Consider the following 25228-nt stretch of genomic DNA (forward strand, 5'->3'; position numbering starts at 1 on the left):
GCGTGTGTCCCAATGTCACCGCGCACCATTGCGATATTTCAGTGGGCAGGCGCGCTATGAGCTCGCTCCCGCCATTAATTAATGGGTCACTTAAGGCCCTTGAGGCATTAATAGACTGAAATTTTTCAGAGCCCACGCGATCTTCAGAGCATTGCACAGGCGCAACGGGCAGGCCACATTTTTAAAAACCTCATCCACGTGTGGTATAAGAGGGGTGAGTGGGCTCGCGAGTGCTATTTGTTAGACATTTACTTTTTAAACTTACTGCTACTTGCTTGTATGAACAGAACTTCAAATCTCTTCAGTGCTGCTTGTACAGGAATAACAGGCTTCAGGTCAGGACTCTGGGGTAAACATCATTCTTGGGGCCTTGCAGGTTTCAGGCAGCCTTTCCTTACCCTGTGAATGGGAGCTATGCTCTCCACTGGAGGCACCTCCTCTGAGGAGGAAGAGAGGGCCAGAAGGTGGAGGAGGCCAGGAGTCCATATTCAGTCTCCAGGGGAACCACCTTTGGGAAGACAGGCGCAGGCACAAGGGGCGCAGGGCTAACAGGAAGTACAAAGGGGAAGGGGCTGCAGAAGATGCCACTATCCTGCTGCCAGGGTTTACAGGCGGCGATGCAGCTCAATATGTCTGAGGTGCAGTGCCGAAGGAGGCTCTGTCTCTCAAGGGAGACAGAGACTTCCATTTGTCAGATGATAGGCCCGAGATCAGCTCCAACTGTGTGGGTGGGCACCGCATGCCAGTGGCATTGAAGGTCACGGCTGCCCTCAACTTCTATGCCTCCGGCTCTTTCCAGGGGTCGGTGGGTGATCTTTGCGGAGTCTCCCAATCAGCTGTCCACACTTGTGTCAAGCTGGTGACAGACACTCTGTTCAGGCGTACATTGACTTTCATTCACTACCGCTAGGACGAGGCCAGCCAGGCTGAGCAAGCCAGAGGCTTTGTAGCAATTGCTGGGTTTCCCCGTGTCCAGGGTGCAATCGACTGCACACATGTGGCCATCAAGGCGCCAGCGGGTGAGCTGGGTGCCTTCGTCAACAGGAAGGGATTCCACTCCATGAATGTGCAGATAGTGTGTGATCACAGGAGGCTGATTCTGCAAGTCTGTGCAAGGTACCCAGGCAGCTCCCATGACACATTTATCCTCAGACGCTCCCAGGTGCTGAGACTGTTCAGTGCTCCAGCCCGACTGAATGGATGGCTGCAGGGTGAAAAGAGCTATCCCCTCAAGAGGTTGGTCATGATGCCCCTCCACCATCCAAGAACAGAGGCCGAGCAGCGGTACAATAGGAGCCACGCTTCCACAAGGGCTGTGGTAGAGAGAAGGCAGCTCAGCACCACCCTCTCAGGTGAACTCGGCATGGGCAATAAATGCTGGCTCACCCAGTGAAGGCCACATGCTGTGAATGATTCAATGCAGTAAATACATTCAGAGTTGGGGGGACCTGGGGTGGGGGGGGGACACCTAGCTGCTGTGTTAAGTGACCCACGCCAACACGATCCTCACCATTTCCGATCGCAAGAGGCCATTGAAGCGCTTGCGGCACTAAACCCAGGTGCATTGCACCACATCATGTGCACTGACCCTTTCTGCCACCTCCTCCCAGGCACGTTTCGTAATGTGGGATGGCCTCCTCCTCCCTTCCTTTGGCACGATGATTTCACACCATGCTGCCACCTCCTTGAGGAGGGCAGCAAGGCACTAATCCGAGAATCGAGGGGCACAGTGCCCTGCCGACCTGCCCTCCTGCCTGGCCTGCTCTCCGAGAGCGCTCTCGGGAACCAGCAGTAATCGGCTCAGCGCCCAACCGCGCCCGCTCCCAACCGGCCTGCCCAACATGCTGAAAATTCTCCCCCATAGGTTCACCACCCTCTGAGAGAAGAAGTTTCTCCTCATCTCAGTCCTAATTGGCCTGCCACATATTGTGAGGTTGTGACCCCTTGTTCTAGAACCCCTGCCAGAGGAAACATCATCCCTGCATCCAGTCTGTCCATCCCTATCAGAATTCTATATGTTTCAATGAGATCCCCTCTCGTTCTTCTAAACTCCAGTGAATACAGGCCTAGTCAACCCAATTTCTCCTTATATGACAATCCAGGAATCAGTCTGGTGAACCTTCGCTGCACTCCCTCTATGGCAAGCATATTCTTTCTTAGGTAAGGAGACCAAAACTGCAGACAATACTCCAGGTGTGGTCTCACCACAGGCCCTGTGCAGCTGCAGTAAGACATCCCTACTCTTGTACTTAAGTCCTCTTGCAATGAAGGCCAATATACCATTTGCCTTCTTAACTGCTTGCTGCACCTGCATGCTTGCTTTCAGTGATTGGTGTACAAGGACACCCAGGTCCCTTTGTACATCAACATTTCCCAATCTATCCATTTAAATAATATTCTGCATTCTGTTTTTCCTACCAAAGTGGATAACTTTACATTTATCCACATTATACTGCATCTGCCATGTATTTGCCAACTAACTCAACTTGTCTAAATCGCCTTGAAGCCTCTTAACATCCTCCTCACCACTCACATTCCCACCTAGTTTTGTGTTGTCAGCAAACGTGGAAATATTACATTTGGTTCCCTCATCCAAATCATTGATATATATTGTGAATAACTGGGGCCCAAGCACTGATCCCTGTTGTACCCCAATAGTCACCACCTGCCAATCCGAAAAAGACCCATTTATTCCTGCTCTGTTTCCTGTCTGCTAACCAATTCTCAATCCATGCCAATATATTACCCCCAATCCCATGTGCTTTAATTTTGCACACTAATCTTTCATGTGAGACTTCATCAAAAGCTTTCTGAAAATCCAAATACACTTTATCTATTCTGCTAGTTATGTCTGTAGGTACTCCTGTAGGTTTGTCAAACATGATTTCCCTTTCATAAATCCATGTTGACTTTGTCTAATCCCATTGATATTTTCGAAGTGTCCTGTTATCACATCCTTTATAATAGGCTCTAGCATTTTCCCCACCACTGATGTTAGGCTATCCGGTCTGTAATTCCTTGTTTTTTCCCCTCCCTCCTTTTTTTAAATAGTGAGGTTACATTTGCCACTCTCCAATCTTCCAGGACTGTTCCAGAATCCATAGAATTTTGGAAGATGACAACCAACGCATCCACTATTTCCATGGCCACCTCCTTTAGTACCTGGGATGTAGATTATCAGGCCCTGGGGATTTATTGGCTTTCAGTCCCATTGGCCAGGATGTTGAGGTTGGCGGGGCCTACTCGCCGATGCATAAAATGATGCAGGATGACGTTGGGCGGAACTCCTCACGTCACCCTGCGCCATTTCAATTTTCAGGTCGGCGGGGGCACAGTCAAATCAGCTGTGCACCCGCCGACCTGTCAACGGCCAATTGAGGCCATTTAAAAACTAATTCAACTAGCTAATGGACCTGTCTGTCCAACCTTAAGGTTGACAGGCAGGTCGGGAGCCCTGGCGGGCTTCAGAAAAAGCAAGAAACCTCATCCACGGGCTGGATGAGGTTTCATGTAGGTTTTTAAAAACGTAATAAAAGTTTGAATAAAAGTGATGAACATGTCCCAACTCATGTGACAGTGTCACATGAGGGGACATGTCAGGGAAATTTTATTTTTCTGCATTGACCATTTTTGAATTTGGCGCCAATCTCCCTGAGGCAGCACTTAGCCTCAGGGAGATCAGTGCGCTCTTTCACGCGCATGCGCGAAAGAGCGCACCCCCGGCTTAGGAAATCCCTCCCATCCGCACATCGAGCGCGTAGCACTTCCTGGCGGATGTCACGCTGGGCGGGCCTTAATTGGCCCGCCCACGAAAAATGGCAGTGCACCCCCAATTGGGGGAAAATTCTTCCCATTAATTTCTCCAGCACTTTTTTTTTTAGTAATACTAATTTCCTACAATTCCTCCTTCTCACTAGACCCTCAATTCTCTAGCCTTTCTGGGAAGTTATTTGTGTCTTCCTCTGTGAAGACAGAACTAAAGTAGTTGTTTAATTGCTCTGCTACTTCCTTATTTTCTATTATAAGTTCTCCCGTTTTGGACAGTGAGGGACCTACATTTGTCTTCACCAATCTTTTTCTCTTTACATACTTACAGAAGCTTTTACAGTCTGCTTTTATATTCCTTGCAAGTTTATTCTCATACTCTATTTTTCACCTCTTAATCAATCTCTTGGTCCTCCTTTGCTGAATTCTAAACTGCTTGCCATCCTCAGGCTTACTACTTTTTCTAGCAATTTTAGATGTCTCCTCTATGGGTCTAATACTATCCTTAATTTCTTTTGTTAGCCATAGTTGAGCCACTTTTCCTGTTGTGTTTTTGTGCCAGAAAGGAATATATAACTGTTGCAATGCATAGATTCATTCCTTAAATATCAGCCATTGCCTATCCACCATTATGCCTTTTAATGAAGTTCCCCTATCTACCTTATTCAACTCACGCCTCATATCTTTGTAGTTTCCTTTGTTTAGATTTAGGACCCTAGTTTCGGATTGGACTACTTCACTTTCTAAGTGAAAGTAAGGAAGAATTCCAACATGTTATGGTCACTGTTCTCTAAAGAACTCTGCACAAGATTATTAATTAAACCTTTCTCATTGCACAAAACCAAATCTAGGATAGCCTGTTCCCTAGTTGGATCTTCGACGTAATGGACTAAAAAAACATCTCTCACACACTCCAGGAATTCATCCGTCACAGTATTATTGCTAATTTGGTTTGCCCAGTCTATATGTAGATTAAAGTCACCCATGATTACTGTAGCACCCATGTTACATGTTAATTTCCTGTTTAATGCCATCCCCTACCTTATCATTACTGTTCAGAGGCCTATAGACAACTCCCACTAATGTTTTCCGCCCTTTGTTGCTTCTTAGCTCCACCCAGACTGATTCTACATCTAGATTTTCTGAGCCAATATCCTATCTCACTATTGCACTGATGTCATCCTTAACTAATAATGCCACACCACCTCCTTTTCCTTTTGCCTGTCTTTCCTAAATATTGAATACCCTTGGATATTTCATTCCCAGCCTTGGTCACCCTGCAGCCATGTCTCTGTAATCGCAATCATATCATACCTGTTTATATCTATTTACCATAAGACCACAAGACATAGGAGCAGAAATTAGGCCCTTCGGCCCATCGAGTCTGCTCCGCCATTCAATCATGGCTGATAAGTTTCTCAACCCCATTCTCCCGCCTTCTCCCCGTAATCTTTGAACCCCTTACCAATCAAGATCCTATCCATCTTGGTCTTAAATACACTCAATGACCTGGCCTCCACAGCCTTCTGTGGCAATGAATTCCATAGATTCACCACTCTCTGGCTAAAGAAGTTTCTCCTCATCACTGTTCTAAAAGGTCTTCCCTTTTCTCTGAGCCTGTGCCCTCGGGTCCTAGTCTCTCCTACTAATGGAAACATCTTCCCCACGTCCACTCTATCCAGGCCTTTCAGTATTCTGTAAGTTTCAGTCAGATCCCCCCTCATCCTTCTAAACTCCATCGAGTATAGACCTAGTGTTCTCAAACGTTCCTCATATGTTAAGCCTTTCATTCTTGGGATCATTCTCGTGAACCTCCTCGTGAACCTATTTGTGCTGTTAATTCATGTACCTCATTACGCTTGCTCCATGCATTCAGATACAGTGCCCTTAGACTTGTCTTTTTACACATTTTTTTTGTACTATGGCCCTATTTGTTGCTAGTCTCTGTTTCCTCTCCCGTCCACTTTTGCTTTTTATTTTTCTGTCTTTCATTTCTATCTTTGTTTCCCCCTCTGGTGACTTCCCACTAATATTCCCATCCCCATGCCACTCCAGTTTAAACCCTCTCCCACAGTACTAGCGAATACTCCTGCAAGGATATTGGTCCCAGTCCTGCTGGGGTGCAAACCATCCAGCTTGTACAAGTCCTATCTTCCCCAGAATTGGTCCCAATGCCTCAGGAATCTAAATCCCTCCCTCTTACACCATCACTCCAGCCATGTATTCATCCGGTCTATTCTCCTATTCCTGATCTCGCTACCTCGTGGCAGTGGGAGTAATCCTGAGATTACTACCTTTGAAGCCCTGCTCTTTAATTTATTTCCTAGCTCCCTATATTCTGCTTGCAGGGCCTCATCCCTCTTTTTACCTATGTCGTTGGTGCTGATATGAACTTTGGCTGTTCAGCTTCCCCTTCAGAATGTCCTGCAGCTGCTCAGTGACATCGTTGACCCTAGCACCATCCTGGTGTCGTGTCTGCGGCTGCAGAAATGTCTATCTGTTCTCCTTACGATAGAATCCCCTATCACTATTGCTCTCCCATTCTTTTTTTGTCCCCCCCCGTGCAACTGAGCCACTTGTGGTGCCACAGACTTGCCTCTCGCTGCATTCCCCTGAGAAACCATCTCCCCCAGAGAGAGGGAGATTAACCTAGGGGACTCCTGCACTACCTACCTAGTGCCTTTACGCTGTGTGGCGGTCACCCAGTCTCTTTCTCCCTGTGCACCCTTTACCTGCGGTGTGACCGCCTCACTGTACATGCTACCCACGAAGATCTCAGCCCTATGGATGCTTCACAGTGACTCCAGTTGCTTCGAAACACGGATTTCAAGTAGCTGCAGCTGGAGACACTTCTTGCAAACGTTGTCACCGTGGACACTGGAAGTGTCCCTGGGGACTTCCCACATTGCACAGGAGGAACATTCTGCATGACTGAGCTGCCCTGCCATGACTTACCTTTAAATTACTCCCTTTACTTTTACTTCCTCTGGTTTAGAGAATATTAAGGACAGTAGAAATACTGGCCAACTCCTACTTAACAAGGCTGCTGCTCTTCTTCCTGAGGAAAGATGGAAAATGAAAGGATCACCTCCTTCCCTCTTCACCAAACTCCCTCACTCACCAAAAGCCAACTGAAGCACTCAAATGCGAACCAAGACAGCATTCAGTGCAGACAAGGCAGCACTATAGATGGCCTGCTTTTATGTTCCCTGAATCTAGCTTCTGAAAACCTGTTTAAGCCAGTTATCCAATTAACTAGCTGCAAGCAGAGCCTGAATGAGCCCTGTTTTAAAGCTGGACTAAAATTCAACTTCTCCCAGCCCAAAGAGCAACCTTTAGTTAATTACTTAATTAAAGAAGGACAAGGCTGTTGATAGAAATTAACCCTTAAATTAAATTAACCCGTAAAACTCCCTCACTCATCAAACTCCAACTGAAGCACACAAATGCAGCCCAAGACAGCACTCCAGTGCAAACAGTTGGGAGGGAATTGCCCTGGGAGTCCTCAAGATCAACTCTGGACCCCATGAAGTCTCATGGCATCAGGTCAAATATGGACAAGGAAACCTCCTGCTGATTACCACCTACCGCCCCCCGCTTCAGACGATGAAACCTACTCCTCCATGTTAAACACCACTTGGAGGAAGCACTGAGGATGGCAAGGGTGCAGAATGTACTCCGGGTGGGGGACTTCAACGTCCACCACCAAGAGTGGCTCAGTAGCACCACCACAGACCAAGTTGGCCGAATCCTAAAACACACAGCTGCTAGACGAGGTCATCAGCTGGTGGTGAGTGAACCAACAAGAGGGAAAAACATACTTCATCTCATCCTCTCCAACCTGCCTGCCGCAGATGCATCTGTCAATTACAGTATCGGTAGAAGTGACCATCACACAGATCTTATGGAGATGAAGTCCCATCTTCACATTGAGGATACCCTCCATCGCGTTGTGTGGCACTACCACCGCGCGAAATGGGTTAGATTTCAAACAGATGTAGCAACTCAAGAATGGGCATCCATGAGGTGCTGTGGGCCATCAGCAATAACAGAATTGTACTCAACCACAATCTGTAACCTCATGGCCTGGCATATCCCCCACTCTACCATCACCACCAACACAGAGGAACAACCCTGGTTCAATGAAGAATGCAAGAGGGCATGCCAGGAGCAGCACCAGGCATACCTAAAAATGAGGTGTCAACCTGGTGAAGCGATAACACAGGATTACTTGCGTGCCAAACAGCATAAGTAGCAAGTGATAGACAGAGTTAAGTGACTCCACAACCAACACATCAGATCTAAGCTCTGCAGTCCTGCCACATCCAATTGTGAATGGTGGTGGACAATTAAACAACTCAGTGTAGGAGAAGACACCACAAATATCTCCATTCTCATTGATGGAGGAGCCCAGCACAGCAGTGCAAAAGATAAGGCTGAAGCATTCGCAACAATCTTCAGCCAGAAGTGCTGAGTGGATGATCTATCTCGGCCTCCTCCAGAGCTCTCCAGCATCACAGATGCCAGTCTTCTGCCAATTCAATTCATTCTACGTGATTTCAAGAAAGGGCTGAAGACACTGGATACTGCAAAAGCTATGGGCCCTGACAATATTCCGGCATTAGTACTGAAAACTTGTGCTCTAGAACTTGTCGTGACCTAGCCAAGCTGTTCCGGTACAGCTACAATACTGGCATCTACCCGGCAATGTGGAAAATTGCCCAGGTATGTCCTGTACACAAAAAGCAGGACAAATCCAACGCAGCCTATTACCACCCCATCAGTGTGCTCTCGATCACCAGTAAAGTGATGGAAATGGATCTTCAATAGTGCTATCAAGCAGCACTTGCTTAGCAATAACCTGCTAAGGATTCTCAGTTTGGGTTCCGCCAGGGTCACTCAGCTTCTGGCCTCATTACAGCCTTGGTTCAAACATGGACAAAAGAGCTGAACTCCAGAGGTTGACGTGAAAATGACTGCCCTTGACATCAAAGCAGCATTTGACCAAGTGTGGCATCAAGGAGCCCTAGCAAAACTGGAGTCAATGGGAATAAGGGGGAAAACTCTCTGCTGTTTGGAGTCATACCGAGCACAAAGGAAGATGGTTGTGATTGTTGGATGTCAGTCATCTCAGTTCCAGGACATCACTGCAGGAGTTCCTCAGGGCAGTGTCCGAGACCCAACCATTTCAGCTGTTTTTTCAATGACCTTCCTTCCATCATAAGGCCAGGGGATGTTCACTGATGATTGCACAATGTTCAGCACCATTCACGACTCCTCAGATACTGAAGCAATCCATGTCCAAATGCAGGAAGACCTTGACAATATCCGGGCTTGGGCTGACAAGTGGCAAGTAACATTCCGCCACACAATGCCAGGCAATGGCCATGTCCAATAAGAGAGAATCTAACCGTTGCCACTTGATGTTCAATGGCATTACCAATGCTGAATCTCCCACTATCATCATCCTGGGGGTTACCTTTGACCAGAAGCTGAACTGGACTACCCATATAAATATTATGGCTACAAGAGCAGGTCAGAGGCTAGGAATCCTGTGATGTGTAACTCCCCTCCTGACTCCCCAAAGCCTGTCCACCATCTACAAGGCAGAAGTCAGGAATGTGATGGAATACTCTCCACTTGCCTGGATGAGGCAAGTGCCAACAACGCTTAAGAAGCTTGACACTATTCAGGATAAAGCAGCCCGCTTGATTGGCACACCTTCCACAAACATTCATTCTGGCCACCACAGACGACTAGTGGCAGCAGTGTGTACCATCTACAAGATGCACTGCAGCAACTCACCAAGGCTCCTTAGGCAGCACCATCCAAACCCACAACCGCTGCCATCTAGAAGGACAAGGGCAGCAGATACCTGGGAACACCACCACCTGGAAATTCACCGCCAAGTCACTCACCATCCTGACTTGGAAATAAATGCCGTTCCTTCACTGTCGCTGGGTCAAAATCTTGGAACTCCCTCCGTAACAGCCCTGTAGGTGTACTTACACCACAGGAACTGCAGCAGTTCAAAATGGCAGCTCAGCACCACCTTCTGAAGGGCAATTAGGGATGGGCAATAAATGCTCGCCTAGCCAGCGAAGCCCACATCCTGTAAAATGAATTTTTAAAAAGTTACTTAGTTAGCCAGATCCAATGGCAATGGATTGAATCACAAATGAGATGTGTTCAGTAGAGAATTACCAGCTTTGGAACCAGCTTTTGAAAGTTCACACCATTACATACAAGTATCACAGTCTCACAGTATCTTTACAATGCAGAAGGAGGCCATTTGGCTCATCAAGTCTGAACTGGCTCTCTAAAAGAGAATTCCACGTAGTCCCACTCCCCTGCCTTATTCCCATAACCTTGCACATTGTCTCTTTTCAGGTAGCGATCCAATTCCCTTTTGAAGACCTCGATCGAACCTGCCTCCACCACCCTTTCAGGAAGCTTGTTTCAGACTTCAACCACCCTCTGGGTGAAATTTTTTTTTCTCATATCACATTTACTCCTTTTGCCAATTATTTTGAATCTGTGTCCTCTAGTTCTTGATGTTCTCTTGAGTGGGAACAGTTTATCACTACTGACCCTGTCCATGTCTCTCAGGATCTTGGATATCTCTATCAAGTCTCCTCTCAGCCTTCCTTTCTCCAAGGAAAAGACTCCCAACCTCTTCAATCTATCCTCATAGTTATAGTTCTTTATCTCTGGAATCATTCTTGTGAATCTCCTCGGTGCCCTCTCCAATGCCTTCACATCCTTCCTCAAGTATGGCACCCAGAACTGGACGCAGTACTCCAGATGAGGAGTACTGGTGTCTTATACAAGTTCAACATGACATTCTTACTCTTGTACTCAGTGCCCCTATTAATAAAGCCTAAGATACTATATGCTTTATTAACTGCTCTTTCAACATGCCCTGCCATCTTCAATGACCTATATACGTATACACCAAGGTCTCTCTGTTCCTGCACCTCCTTCAGAGGCTGTCCCTTTATTTTATACTGTCTCACCTTATTTTTCCTGCCAAAATGAATCACCTCGCACTTCTCTGCATTGAACTTCATCTGCCACTTGTCTGCCCAATCAACCAACATGTCTATGTCCTTTTGAAGTTCAAGACTATCCCCATCACAGCTGACAACATTTCCAATCTTCATACCATCTGAAAACTTTGAAATCCTGCCCACCAGTCTTTGTCATTAATCTTTTTTTATTTGGTCATGGGATGTAGGTGTCGCTGGCCAGGCAGCATTTAATACCCATCCCTAGTTCACGGCATTTAAAAGTCAACCACATTGCTGTGGGTCTGGAGTCACATGTAGGCCAAACCAGGTAAGGACAGCAGAATCTTCCCCTAAAGGACATTAGTGAACCAGATGGGTTTTTACAACAATCGACAATATTTTCATAGTCATCATTAGACTTCTAATTCAAGATTTTTATTGAATTCAAATTCCACCATCTGCCATGGCAGGATTCAAATCCAGGTCCTCAGAGCATTACCTGGGTCTCGGGATTACTAGTCCAGCGACAATGCCACTATGCCATCGCCTCCCCTATTAATATATATCAGGAGGAACAAGGAAGAACAAAGTTCCCCAGCATTGACCCCTGGGGAACTTTACTGCAAATCTTCCTCCAATCTAAAAACAACCACTTATCACTACTCTCTGTTTCCTGTCACTCAGTCAATTTCTTATCCAAGTGCCTACTTTCCCTTTTATTCCATGACCTAGAATTTTGCTCACAAGTCTGTTATGTGGCACTGTATCAAATGCCTTTTGAAAATTCATATACACCACATCAACAGCGTTTCCCTTATCAGCCTTCTCTGTTACCACAAAACATTCTAGCAAGTCAGTTAAACATGATTTTCCCTTAATGAATCCATGCTGGCTTTCCTTAATTATCCTGTATTTGTCTAAGTGACTACTGATTTTATCCTATACTATAGTTTCTAGAAGTTTCCCTAACACTGAGGTCAAACTGACTGGTCTGTAGTTGCCAGCTTTATCCTTGCACCCATTTTTGAACAAGGGTTTAACATTTGCAATTCTCCAGTCCTCTGGCACCTCCCCTGTGTCTAAGGAAGACTGAAAGATTATCACTAATGCCCCTGAAATTTCCACTCTCACTTCCCTCAGTACCCTTGGATGCATCTCATCCGGTCCTGGTACATTATCTATTTTAAGTAAAGACAGCTCTTTCCAACACCTCCTTCCTCTCAATTGTAAGTTCTTCTAGTGTACCAGTTACCTTCTCTCTCACCTCGGCCTGGGTAGGATCCTCTTTCTTTGTAAAGACAGATGCAAAGTACTAGTTCAACATCTGCACTATTTCTCCAGCCTCCACATGCAGGTCCCCCTTTTGACCCTAATTGGCCCTACTCTTTCTTTTACCACCATTTTATTATTTACATGCTTATAGAAGACCTTGGGATTCTCTTCTATGTTTGCTGCCAGCCTCTTTTCATGCTCTCTCCTTGCTTTTCTAATTAGCTTCTTCACTTCCCCTCTGGTCCTTCTACATGCAGCCTGATTCTCCATTGTATTTTCAACCTGACATCTGTCATATGCGCACTTCTTCCTTTTCATCTTTACCTCTATCTCTCTTGACATCCAAGGTGCTCTGGATTTATTTGTCCTACCTTTCCCCTTCAAGGAAAAATATCTTGACATTGCCTGCAACACTTCTTCTTTGAAGGTGGCCCATTGTTCAGCCACCATCTTTTCTACCAACATTTGATTCCAACTCACTCAACTCAGATGTATTCTCCTCCCACCGAAGTTGGCTTTCCCCCAATTAATTATCCCTGCTCCGGATTGTTCCCTGTCCTTTTCCATGGTTAACCTAAACCTTATGATACAATGGTCACTGTCCCAAGAGGCTCTCCCACTGATATATGATCCAATTGGGCCAGCTCATTCCCCAGAACCAGGTTCAAAAGTGCATGTCCTCTCGTTGGACCAGAAACATACTGCTGCAGAAAATTATCTTGAACACATTCCAGGAACTGTCACCCCTGTTGTCTCTTTGTACTATTCCTATCCCAGTCTATATTAGGATAATTGAAGTCCCCCATATAATTCTTTGCAAATTTATTTCTCCACATCCCTTCCACTAGTTGGTGAACTACATACTACTCCAATCAATGTTATTACACCTTTTTCATTCCTTACCTCTGTCCAGAGAGATTCTGTCCTTGACTTCTCTGGAACACCCTCTTACTCCAATACTGTAGTGCTGTCTTCAATCAATATTGCCACTCCCCACCCTTTTCTTCCCTTCTTGTCTCTCCTAAACACCTTGTACCCAGGAATATTTATTGCTCAGTTTGAGCTAGGTTTCTGTTATAACAATAATATCATAATTCCATTTGTCAACCTGTGCCTGCAGTTCACCAATCATATTAACCACACTCCATGCATTCAAATATATGCACATTAGCTCTGATTTAGGCATTTTTACTTTTCTCCTTATTCTGGCCCCATCAAAAGACTTAATATTGCCAACTCTAATTCTATCAAACTCTCCAAGTATTCTATCTACCTTGATACAACTCTCTGATATATCCTCGTTATCAGCTGATACTTCACTACGTCTCACTGTCAGTTTTTCTCCTCTGCACTCCGAATATCATCTCATGTTCCCATCCCCCTGCCAATCTAGTTTAAACCCAACAGCACTAGCAAACGTCCCTGCGAGGACATTTGTCCCAGTCCTGTTGAGGTGTAACCCGTCCTTCTTGTACAGCTCCCACCTTCCCCTGAACTGATCCCAATGCATCAGAAATCTAAAGCCCCCCCTTCCTACTCCATTTCTCCAGCCACGTGTTGAACTGCTCATTCTTCCTATTCTTATGCTCATTAGCATGTGGCACTGGGAGTGATCCTGAGATTACTGCTCTTGAGGTCTTGCTTTTTAATTCCCTTCCTAACTCTGTACAACCTTTCAGGACCTCATCCCTTCTCCTAACTATGTCATTGGTCCCAATGCAGACCACGACCTCTGGCTGTTCACCCTCCCCCAAAAGAATGTCCTGCATCTGCTCTGTGACATCCTTGACCCTAGCACCAAGGAGGCAAAATACCATCCTGGAGTAACGTTTACGGCCACCAAAACACCTGTTTGATCCCCTAACTATGGAATCCCCTACTGCTATGGCACTTCCTCTCTTCTTCCTCCCTCCTCTGCAGCAGAGCCACCTGTGGTGCCACAAACTTCGCTCTTGCTACAGTCCTCTGAGGAACCATCTCGATCGCCAGTATTGAAAATGGAAAAGAGGTTAGAGACTGAGATAGCCTCAGGGGATTCCTGCACTACCTGCCTATTTCTCCTAGATACTCTGGTGGTCACCCATTCCCGCTCTGCCTGTGTACTTCTTAGCTGTGGTGTGACCACCTCTCTAAACGTGCTATCCTCAGCCTTGGGGATGCACCACAGCCGCCGCTCATGTAGAATGTACATCTTGTGGGATGTGAGAAGTCGTGCAGGCATAAAGTGCCCTCAAGCTCCACATCTCAAGTTTCTGCAGCTGGTGACACTTCCTGCAGATGTAGTCATTGAGGGCACTTTATGCCTGCACGACTTCTCACATCCCACAAGATGTACATTCTACATGGCCAAGCTGCACTGGCATACCTTAAACTTTATATAAAGTGTTTACCACAGTACTTTCTTTACTAATATATTCTAATTTATTTTAATTCTTTTCTTAATTAATTTGGAGTAATTCCTATGTATACTACAATTTACTGTGCTTATTAAATGCTAGTGCCACCCACAATTACAACAAAAATTTACACGTTTCTTAATTACACAGGTTTTAGGTATTTATTTTAATTGTTTTATTTTTACTATTTTATTGTAGTTATTTTTACTTCTTGTTGTTTATAGATCTACCTTAACTACTGTATCTTAAGCTGGCTTTTAACACACTGTCCCTTACACCAAGCACTCACTGGCCAATCAACTTACTGGTTTCCCGTGATGTCACAATAGTTTTTTCCCACTCGGTTTCTTCAGAAGTTGAAATGCTCCCGGTTCCCGACCTGCCTCTGCTCCGCTCCCAGGTAGGAAAGGCTGCGCTCCGATCCCCGGGCTCTATTTATGCTACTCCTAATTCCCAACCTGCCACTGCTCCACTCCCATCTTTATATCAGCGTATGAAGTAATATTGTAGTACAGGTCATTGGTCTTCAGTAAACTTCATGTGATACATTTATGTCTCCACCGTAATTCCCATGCAGAAAAATGATCAACAAAACTCAACACAAAAGCTATTTGGGTTAATACCTGCAAGTGCATACACTTGCATTGATGATTCTTTTATTAGGCCACTACAGACAATTATTTATTCTACTTTGTACCCACAACATTCACAACTCTGGTTGGAATTGAACTTTTATAAATCTGTTTGAAAATGGCACACTATTTTCAGGAATGCACTTCAGTCAAAGGGGAGTTGAACCATTAACATGTACTACTGAAATAAATATTACATCCAGTAAGGTTTCCCATATTATTCCATCATTATATCAGCATATTGCTGAGGGACAGAGCTCATCATTTTTACACAGTTTGTAATGAGTAGGATTATAGAATCCAGATCAAATCTGCTGCGATAGGTACAGTATTAGTCTGTGAACTGCCAAACTATTTGGAAAGCAATTATTGAAGTAGAATGCCTATGCCCATAGAAAACAGAAAATGAATTATGTGAGGTATACCTTGGGAAGCAAACTGTGAAATGGACTTTTCTATTTACCTTAACAACCATAGCAGCGTAGGTTACTTCCGCTCTCCAAATCTGGGGAATTGACCAACCTACCAGCGGATCAGCCTCATCATTGTAAATGGGAATTGACTGGAATTTAGGAAAACGTTTCTGGATCTGTTGAACTGTATCCAATTCTTGTTCTAGGATGTGGAAAGAACTGCCTGCACCCTGTCAAAATAGCAAAACCATTTCAAATATGATTCTGAAAGAACTTTACATAATGTCAAATCTGCTAGATCATCTTTGTCTGAAGAGATTATGTCAGTCTCTGTCAGATACTACACTGCAAATATTGAGATTGTTCTCAAATGCTTAATACACATATTCTTCTTTTGACTAAGAAATTCAATGGACTTTCATCTGCGCTGTTATTTAAGCTTGATGTAGCATATCCTATACGTAGTGATGCATATAGAGCAAGGCAGTTAATGAAACTACCTGAATTAAACCTCCCTTACAAAACAGTTAAAAGCCATAAAACACTACTTGTGCCATTATTCAACTAACATTTTTATCCCCCCACTTTTGGCATTAAACTCAAGTCCAAGAGTTAAGGCTGCTTTCAGCAGAATTAAACCTAGTTTGATGCGTTTAAAATTGCAGTAAAGGTTTTATGTTAACAGATGAAAAAACAATTATTTGAAGTCAGACCATGTATTCTGAACTTGGAAATGGTACACATTCCAAGCTCTATAAATTGTATTCAGTCCAAGCTTCCCCCAAATGAAATACCATTAGTATCAAATCTCTTTGCACTGCATTACAGTTCTACATTATTCTGAATGGATCTTCGGCAATAAATGCAAATGGAATACCTACAATGCTGTTACGATTGACTGCTCACCTTGTATTCCATGGAAATAAGAACATGAGTGGCCTTCTTTACTGGCACACACTCTGACCTGCCAATTTTCTGATTTTCCTGCACCCAGGCATTCCAATCCAGCTTCAGACCCAGGAAAATACCACTTTATCTTTCTTTTATATATCACATCTTACTATGATCTGCATTCTAAAAGTATGTGCCTTGGTTCTGTTCATATTCTGTTCAGAACACTGGGCTTTACAAGACTATTACGTTTTAAACTGTCTCCTTTAACTTAAGGTGAAACAGAGGCTGGAATTTTCCGGCCCCATTGGCGCTAGGCTTCACAGCCGTCTGGTGGGGACAGTTCGGCGCAATGGACAGAAATCAGTTTCCTGCCGGCGTGAAAGCACAGCGGGATCACCCGATGGTGTCCACCATGGCGGAACGTGAATCCCGCTGGAGGCCGGCATGAACCCGATTTGCATCCAGGTAATGGGATACAAAGTAAGGCCCAACTGGAATTGTCACCCCACGCCCTATTTTCCTTACACCAGCGGGAAAACATGCTGTCCCAGAACACATCTGGACAAGTATGACGTGCAGAAGTCAGGACTTCTAGGGCCTTAGGGCCTTGCTCAGATTGCAGACATCTGAAGAGAAGAAGATGCTGGAGCCTTACAGCTACCGGACCCTGGAGGAACACGAGCATTGCATGCTGGGTGGATTCTCATGGACATAGCCCTGCTGTGAAGCAGCTCATGGAAGACCAGAGTTCTTCGTTAATACATTGGGCCTGCTATGAATGGTTGGCGAGGTAGAGAAGAGAAAGGTCTTTCTGTGAATGGGAAAGGAAGGCATACCGGGGGACGGCGGGTGGGGTGGTGGGCGGTGGGAGAGGAAGGTCTAGGTTTGACTGGGAGAGGAAGATGTACCGGGGGGAGAGGTTGGGATGGGGGGGACGAAGGCTTCAGGGCAGTGGTAAGGTTGGGAGGGGGGATGATGGTGTCGGGGGGGTGAGGTTGGGAGGGAGTACGAGGGCAGGAGGGAGTAATGGGGAAAATGAGTCAAGTGGGGAGGTAGGTGTAAGGTGGGAGGAAGGCATAAGGGAGGAAGTTTGGAGGGGAGAGGAATGTTTGGAAGGGGGTAGGAGTTCAGAGCGGGGAAGGAGTTCAGAGGGGGGAAGGAGATCGGAGGGGGAAAGAGTTTGGGAGGAAGGAGTTTGGCGGGGGGAAGGAGTTCAAAGTGGGGAAGGAGTTCGGAGGGGAGGAGTTCGGAGGGGGAAGGAGTTCAGGGCAGGGAAGGAGTTCACAGGGAGAAAGGAGTTCAGAGGGGGGAAGCTGTCTGGAGGGGAGGAGGGAGTTCGGGGCGGATGGTGTCTGGGGGGAAGGAAGGAGTAAGTGTAGAGGACAGAGTAAGGGTGGAGGAGGGAGATAGGGGGGATGTCCAGGTGGATGTGCAAGGGAGGAGTCTGTGGAGTCAATGACTGCAGGAAACTATAAGCCAGTCAGCCTAACATCTTTGGTTGTGGGGAAAATGTTAGAGTCTATTATTAAGGAAGAAATAGCAGGACATTTAGAAAAGCTTAAAGAAATCAAACAGAGTCAACATGGTTTTGTGAATGGGAAATCATGTTTGACAAATTTGCTAGAGCTCTTTGAGGATATAACATGCAGAGTTGATAAAAGGGAACTGGTAGATGTAGTTTTTTTGGATTTCCACAAGGCATTTGATAAGGTGCCACACAAAAGGTTATTGCACAAGATAGGAGCTCACAGTATTGGGGGTAATGTATTAGCATGGATTGAGGATTGGTTAACACATAGAAGAGAGAGAGTTGGGATTAATGGGTCTTTATCAGGTTAGAAAGCCATAACTAGTGGAGTGCCACAAGGGTCAGTCCTAGGGCCTTAATTATTTACTATCTATATTAATGATTTGCCGGAGGGGACAGAATGTAATGTATCCAAATTTGCTGACGATACAAAAATAGGTGGGAAGGCATGTTGTAATGAGGACATAAGGAATCTGCAAGGGGATATAGATAGGTAGAGTGAGTGGACAAAAACTTGGCAGATGGAGTTTAATATAGGAAAGTGTGAGGTCATGCACTTTGGTAGGAAAAATCGAAAGGCAGGCTATTGTTTAAATGGGTGAGACTCCAAGAAACACAGAGGGATCTGGGTGTTTTTGTGCATGAAACACAAAACATTAGCATGCAGGTGCAGCAAGTAATTAAGAAGGCAAATGGAATTTTGGCCTGTATTGCTAGAGGGTTGGAGTTTAAAAATAGTCTTGTTACAACTGTACAGGGTGTTGGCGAGGCTGCACCTGGAGTACTGTGTACAGTTTTGGTCCCTGTATTTAAGAAAGGATATACTGGCATTGGAGGCAGTTCAAAAGAGGTTCACTAGGCTGATTCCTGGGATGAAGGGGTTGACTTATCAAGAACTGCTAAACAGGTTAGGCCTTTATTCATTGAGTTTAGAAGAATGAGTGTGATCTTATTGAAACATACAAGATTCTGAGGGGGCTTGACAGGGTAGATGTTGAGAAGATGTTTCCACTAGTGGGGGAATCTCGAGCTAGGGGACATAGTTACAGAATAAGGGGACACTCATTTAAAACTGAGATGCAAAGGAATTTCTTCTCTCAGAGGGTAGTGAATGTCTGGAATTCTCTACCTCAGAGAGTTGTGGAGGCTAGATCACTGAAAGCATTTAAAGAGGAAGTAGATAGATTTTTAAAATATCAGAGAGTTGAGGGCTATGAGGATCTGGCACGAAATAGGAGTTGAGGCTTGGGGCAGATCAGCCATGATCTTACTGAATGGCAGGGCCAGGCTTGAGGGGCCAAATTGCCTACTCCTGCTCCTATTTCTTATGTTCTTATATTCTGGGGAGTGAATTGAGGATGGTTGTGGTAGGAAGGGATGGTGAGTATAAAATGGATCAAAGGAAGTCGGTAGGGCAGGAGGGTGAGGGTGCGTTGGTAGTGGTAGAAGGGACAGAAAGGGTGGTTGTTGGGGACTGGGAGGCAGACAAGAACCCTGGGGTTAGGAAGGAGGAAGTCGGGGAGGCCAATGTGGATGTGGGTAGGATTCTCAGGAAGGTTAGGGAACATGCACGTTCACCTGGAAATCCTGGAATGGCAAGGGTTCGGGTTGGTAGGCGACGGTGGGGAGATGCAAGGTGATGTCGGGAGGTCGATAACGATGGGGCAAAGGACATGTGTGACTGGGGGAGGGGAAAGGACAGGGGAACTAACAATATACTTGACCACGACCATGGTTATCGAAATCGAAAACGAGCGGAGCCTTGTGTTGGATGGGCACAGGTGCTGCATGGGAGTCAGGTCAGTGGGTGGGCGGAGATGCAGGTCAGCTCAAATGGACAACTGAAAGAGAACCCCAGCAGGCAGTGTTGAAAATGCTCACGACAGTGAGACAAGTGTGATGATTGAAGGCTCCGCATGTGTGGGAGAGTGCTTGTAAGAGGCTCCGAAAGGCCCTGCCATACACATTCTTCTTTCTCCAGAATCATTCGTGGTCCTGCTCCATACCGCTGAACTGCTAGTGGGTGCGGGGTGCAGTGGGAGGACTTGCAAAGCCTGTCAATGAAGCTGAAAGGCAACATTAAACATTATTTATTGAAAGTGAATATATTTTCAGATTATGAAGTGACAAAATGTGTTCACCCATGCAACCACTTGTGATCAGAATTTCTTAACTTTTTTAGGCCTGCCACTTCTTCTAGGTACTGCCCTGACAGCCACAGCAGGGAGCAGACAGTCTATGCAATGGTTGGCCCTGTTGCCTCTGATGGCTTCGGTGTGGGTCCTCTGCAGAGCCGAGGCCTTGACGACCTTGGCTTGCTTTGGCTGTCCTCCTGTAGGCCAGCTGTTCCCCCTGCAGTGACAGACAACGAGATTGAGGAGATCGCAGACAAAGGAGACTCGGAGGGAACGGACAGCCTCCTAGAGTTCTGAGTGGAGGGCCTAGGGGTGTCCAGCTGCCACTTCTCCTCTCTTCGGGTGCCCGAGGGCTCAGGCCTGACTCCTTGAGGGGAAGGAGCACCTGGAGGGACACTGAGGTACCCCATTTCCCCCTCACGTTGCCACTGCAGGAACACGCCCATGGCTAGCGCAATACAGTACAGGGCTGTGCGCATCGCTGTGTTCTGCTGGACCGTGGAGTCCGCCATCCTTCCCATGGAGACCTCCATACGAGCACCTGTGGGTACCATTTCATCAAAGCGGAGAGGGACACACTCCTCGGACTTGCATGCCACTCTGTTGAGGGCTTCCAACAGCTTTGCATGATGTTTTTCCGCCTTCCGCTGACTCTCCACGATGAGTTGGAAGACCAAATCCAGAGGCTCGTCATCTGACTTGGACCTCACAGATGCCCCTTCCCCAGCAGTCCTCTGAGCGTCGGGTAGCTCGACTGAACCTGCCTCCTCCTGCTGCAGACACGTGTCCGTGCAGTGGCCACCACATTGTGAACCCGAGCCTGCTCTAGATCTAGGTCCCACACAGGTGTGTGTCTCTGCACTGGTGGAGGGTGTGGGTGATTATTTCCTGCTCTTCAATGGAGGAGGTATCCTCTTTACTGGAGGTGAAGACCTGGATGGAGCTGAGGGACTGGCTGGCTCAGAAGGTCGGTCACTTGGCTGAGCTTCCTGTGAACCAAAGTAGAGATAATTAGTGCATGGCAGCAGAGTTTAAAGCAGGAGAGAAAGCACTGACATTTGCATTGAGAAGGATGATGTGGTGCAGGATCCTCACGTGGGTGTTCGCCACTGACCTCACCGTCACCACAGGCATGGTCCGTTCCCTCAACAGTCAGTACGATGGCATGCTCCTCGAAGTGATTGAGGGGCCTAATGTGGGCCACTCCACCCCTGGTCTGGGACTTCTCTCTGCTGCTGTGAGCCAGCTTCTCCTGCATGAAAACAGATGGAGTGTGAGCCAGATGCTCACACTCACGGAATGTTAGTGTGGTGAGCGGAGCTATGGACGGGATGAGGATGCGAGCTCCGGAGGACATGAGCCTGATGGAGATGCGAGGGTATGTGTGAGAGTTAGTGGCATTGTCCCTTGAGGTGTGAGGGCCCTGTGGATGTGTGATGGGTTTGTGAGCGTGAGAATTTGGAGCGATGAGGTGGTTGTCTTACCCTAGCAGAATGGATGAGACCATTCATCCTCTTCCTGGGGGATGGCTGCCCTCCCCTGTGCTCCAGTGACGCTGCCGCTGCTGCGACCAGGCTGGATTGGTGACTCTGGTGGACCTCATGTGACCAGGGTGTGGGTACAGGACATCGCAGTGGCCTTCCACTGCATCCAGCAGGCACCCCAGAGAGGTATCACTAAACTTGGGGACTGGAGTCTTCTTTGCTTTTGGTGCCATCTGTTGCCTGGGGCAGTCCTAGTCTGTAGACATGAAGTAGGCTGCACTCTGGTACGTTTTAAATATGGCGCCCGGAGCAAGTAAGTGCTGAGGTCATGGCGTGGCGGGCAAATCCAAGCCCACCTGCCAGCAATCTGGAGTGTTTCCCGTGGATGTATTATTAATGAGGTGGATGCGCTGGGAATGGGATGATACGGTGCAAAAATCCACCATTGCGACCAGCGGGTAAAACAACTTTTTCCACGCCCACTACTGCACTTAGCGCATATCTGGAACGATTCAGCCCAGAAAGTTCTGAAAAGGGGAATGGTAAGTTCATACGAAACACCTGTACTTGGAACAGCATATGTGATCTGGTTACCAGAGAAAAGAAACTCAAACAGAAATATCGAGTGACAGTTTTCACACCTTGACACAGTTTACAGAAAAGGGGCAGCTGTTTTGGGAGACATAGAGAGAGACAAAGAAGTGACTGCTGTGAGAGCAGGGCAAACTGTTGGTCTTAATATTCAGCCACATTGCTTGTTAAGAAAATGCAGAACCAAAGAAGATTTAACATCTTTTTCTTGTAACAACTTAGATTACGGAGCGATATGATCGAAGGGGATTATGGAGACCTGGCTCAAAGAGGGTTTTATTCCAGGATACAAGGGGCTGGATTTTACATGCACAAATCGGGACTGTTGCAGTACCGCGCGTGCATAAAGTCCGGCCCGATGACCTCAGGTTGCGAATCCGAAACCATCATGCCGATCTGCCATAATATGGTAGTTGGGCAGGCTGCCGATTTCGGTGCCCACCCGCCATTTTTAAAAACCTAATCAACAAGTGTTTAAACTTATATACAAGTCAATTGATTGGAATAAAGTGTTGACCATGCCAGAATGTGATGGGTGCATGGGAAACACGTTTGGATTCACGCTTTTTAACCAGATGTGTTGCAAAGGCGGATATAAAAGCTGCAAGTGAACTATGGCTGAACTTGGCAGAAAAGATGATGGCTGAAGCTGGGAGACTTAGCTGGTGTTGTTAATTTTGTTTTTCATTGCATTTCAACCTGCATTAGGGCATTTCCTCAGGGAAGAGAGCAAAAAGGAAATGCTCCAATCAACATTGAAGATGATAGCATTTGTGCTCTACATCACTGTCCCCTATAGGAACTGTCTATTGAGTTGGAGGCACCACCTTCGGTGAGGAGGGGAAGTGGAGAAGGGGAAGGAGGGCAGTTGGCCAGGGACAGGTGCGCCATGAGGTCCAGCAAGATGGACAACCAGCTTTTGAGCAAGGGGCTGTGGATGGGAGACAGCAACATCAGAGTTGTTGAAAGGGAGTGGGCACTCTCACCCACCTTCCCTTGCCAACTGCATTATGGTGCGGGCAGTGTAATATTCGGGTCAATTGGTTTATAAACAAGCTCAACTGCCTATTAATGAGTATTTTAAAATGGCAGGAGGGCTGTCAATTTCGGCACCAGCATGTTGACATCAGGTTCACGATCCATAAATTCCCGTAAAATACACTAAACAATAAAAAGGTACTTTCACGTTAACTAATAAATGCAATTGAGATATATCCAATCACTCCTTTCGCATTGCACTGCAACTCTGGCAGATGTATAGCTATATAAGTTTAAGTCCGAAATTTCCAGCAGGCTCACTTCTCCCTGCCATGCCAGGTCACATCTTCCAGGGTCCTTCAAGAATTGTTCCGCTTAGCCTGAGTATTCCAGAACCAACTTTCACCAGCAAGGCCCACCTCAGCACTCCTTGTTCCTTGAATCTCCAAAAGTCTTGTCTGATCTATCCTCTTCTTTATAACAGAAACCCAGCTCTTACCAGCATCTAGAAAACACAAAAACTGTATTTTCTTGCTCTTCGCAGCAGCAGCTGTGTTTTTCTCTCGCTCTTTCCCTCACTCTGTTTGTCTCCAAAAGACTTTTGGCTTTTTTTCTGTGTCAGGGTATGTAAACTGTCACTTGGTTTTCAACAGGTTTCAGTTTGGGTTCAGTTTGCCTCCACTATGACCACTAACCCCCCATCTAGAACATTCTGTTTCAACTTAAGTTAAAGGAGTCATTTTAAAGTATAACTGTCTTATAAAGTCCAACATTTGAAACAACAGCATGATGATCTCTGTGGCTACTTATAACTTTTGGGAGTTGGATGACGGCATGGGAAATGCAGACTTCTGTCTTACAAAGAGTGTTGACAGAAATCTTGGAGAAGTGAGGACTTTATAATGATATTAGAGGAGGGGTGGGAGAACAATTATGAAGTTATTTGGTGAGTCAGCCATTAATTTTGAAAGATCTGTGCTGTTTGTTGTGCTCTCTTTGCTCTGACAGTTAGCCGTATTAATTACATTTCTTCTGAAATATTGGATCAAAGTAGCTTAATGTGTGAGTTGGATAATTTAAATTTTGCTTTCAAATAACATAACCCACCTTGCTGGACCTCATGGCGCACCTGTCCCTTAGGTGGATCATACTAAATCTATTTGGTTACAGGAGGCATGTTTAATAATCAAACAGGATCTTTAAATATTAACAACTGGTCAAACTAAAAACTAATCTGGTTAGGTTTATTAAACATTTAAGTTAAATGTTAAAATGCAAAGTAATCGTTTCAGTCCATTAATTCAAGCTCAGTCCAGGAGCAAGCATTTTTTCAACAAAATCCATTACAAAAGGTATGTCTAACATTCATTGCAATGAATATATTTGATTGATGGATGACAGCATGAACTCAAAACAGGAGTCATATATTCCTAATAATATTCAGATACACAAAGCTGACTGCCAAACAATATGCTTTTAAATTGAAAAAATGCTCCAATAGCAGTGTGACCATCTAGGAAAATTCATTACTTTAACTCCCTAGGAAGCTCCTCAACTACGCACCTCGATCCTTGACTATCCACTGCCATCTTTTGTCTTTTCTCCTCAAACTCCACTCTTCCACTGTCTAAATTTCCATGGTTTGAATAGTTTAACCCTAACCCTAACCCTATTTTATCACAAACTACAAGTTAATTGCCAGTTTATACTGCCTGACTACTACTTTAAATCCCCATCCCCTGGCTCTGCTTGCTTTTTATTTGTGAGCTCTTGATCTTCTGTCAAATTTGACTTCAAATTCTTAGACTTTTCTGGATGTTAAGACTAAGCTCTGATATTGGACTATACTGTAAGATTCAGCTACTGTCTCTGATCTGCTGCTTTGTTGTTTATAGGTTAAAATAACTTTCATCAGCTGACAGCACTTCCCTCATTTTTGCTGTAACTGAGGAACAAAGGAACTTCAGTTCCCTGCTGAGCCTTTGACTGGATTAATGGGTTTTCAACTTCAGGCACAATCTGCTTCTGGTCAGACTTTCACTCAACTGCGCCGCAGTATATTTCTCCGCTTCTAAGTCTTAGGGTGACCTCACCTTTCCGCCCTGCAGCTGATTCTGTACACACCCTGGA

At 45.8% G+C, this 25228-nt stretch overlaps 2 protein-coding genes across 6 annotated transcripts in view; one reads left to right on the top strand and one right to left on the bottom strand.

The window, feature by feature from the left end:
- idua (alpha-L-iduronidase) overlaps positions 1-25228 on the bottom strand; it is a 377462-nt gene that overhangs the window by 122541 nt on the left and 229693 nt on the right. For 3 of the 5 annotated variants that reach the window (XM_078540394.1, XM_078540367.1, XM_078540402.1), the window contains exon 7: positions 15539-15718. The exons of 1 other annotated variant lie outside the window; for it this stretch is intronic. In XM_078540394.1, the coding sequence (XP_078396520.1) occupies positions 15539-15718 (180 nt within the window). The remainder of the gene's footprint in view (positions 1-15538; positions 15719-25228) is intronic. One more of the 5 variants, XM_078540376.1, reaches the window with a different exon arrangement.
- The window catches only part of slc26a1 (solute carrier family 26 member 1), a 194998-nt gene continuing 184569 nt past the window's right edge, over positions 14800-25228 (top strand). The window contains exon 1 of the mRNA XM_078540342.1: positions 14800-14843. The gene's annotated coding sequence lies outside the window, so the exon portion shown is untranslated. The remainder of the gene's footprint in view (positions 14844-25228) is intronic.

The sequence above is a fragment of the Cetorhinus maximus genome, chromosome 1 (assembly GCF_964194155.1).
Source record: "Cetorhinus maximus chromosome 1, sCetMax3.hap1.1, whole genome shotgun sequence".
Lineage (NCBI taxonomy): Eukaryota > Metazoa > Chordata > Chondrichthyes > Lamniformes > Cetorhinidae > Cetorhinus > Cetorhinus maximus.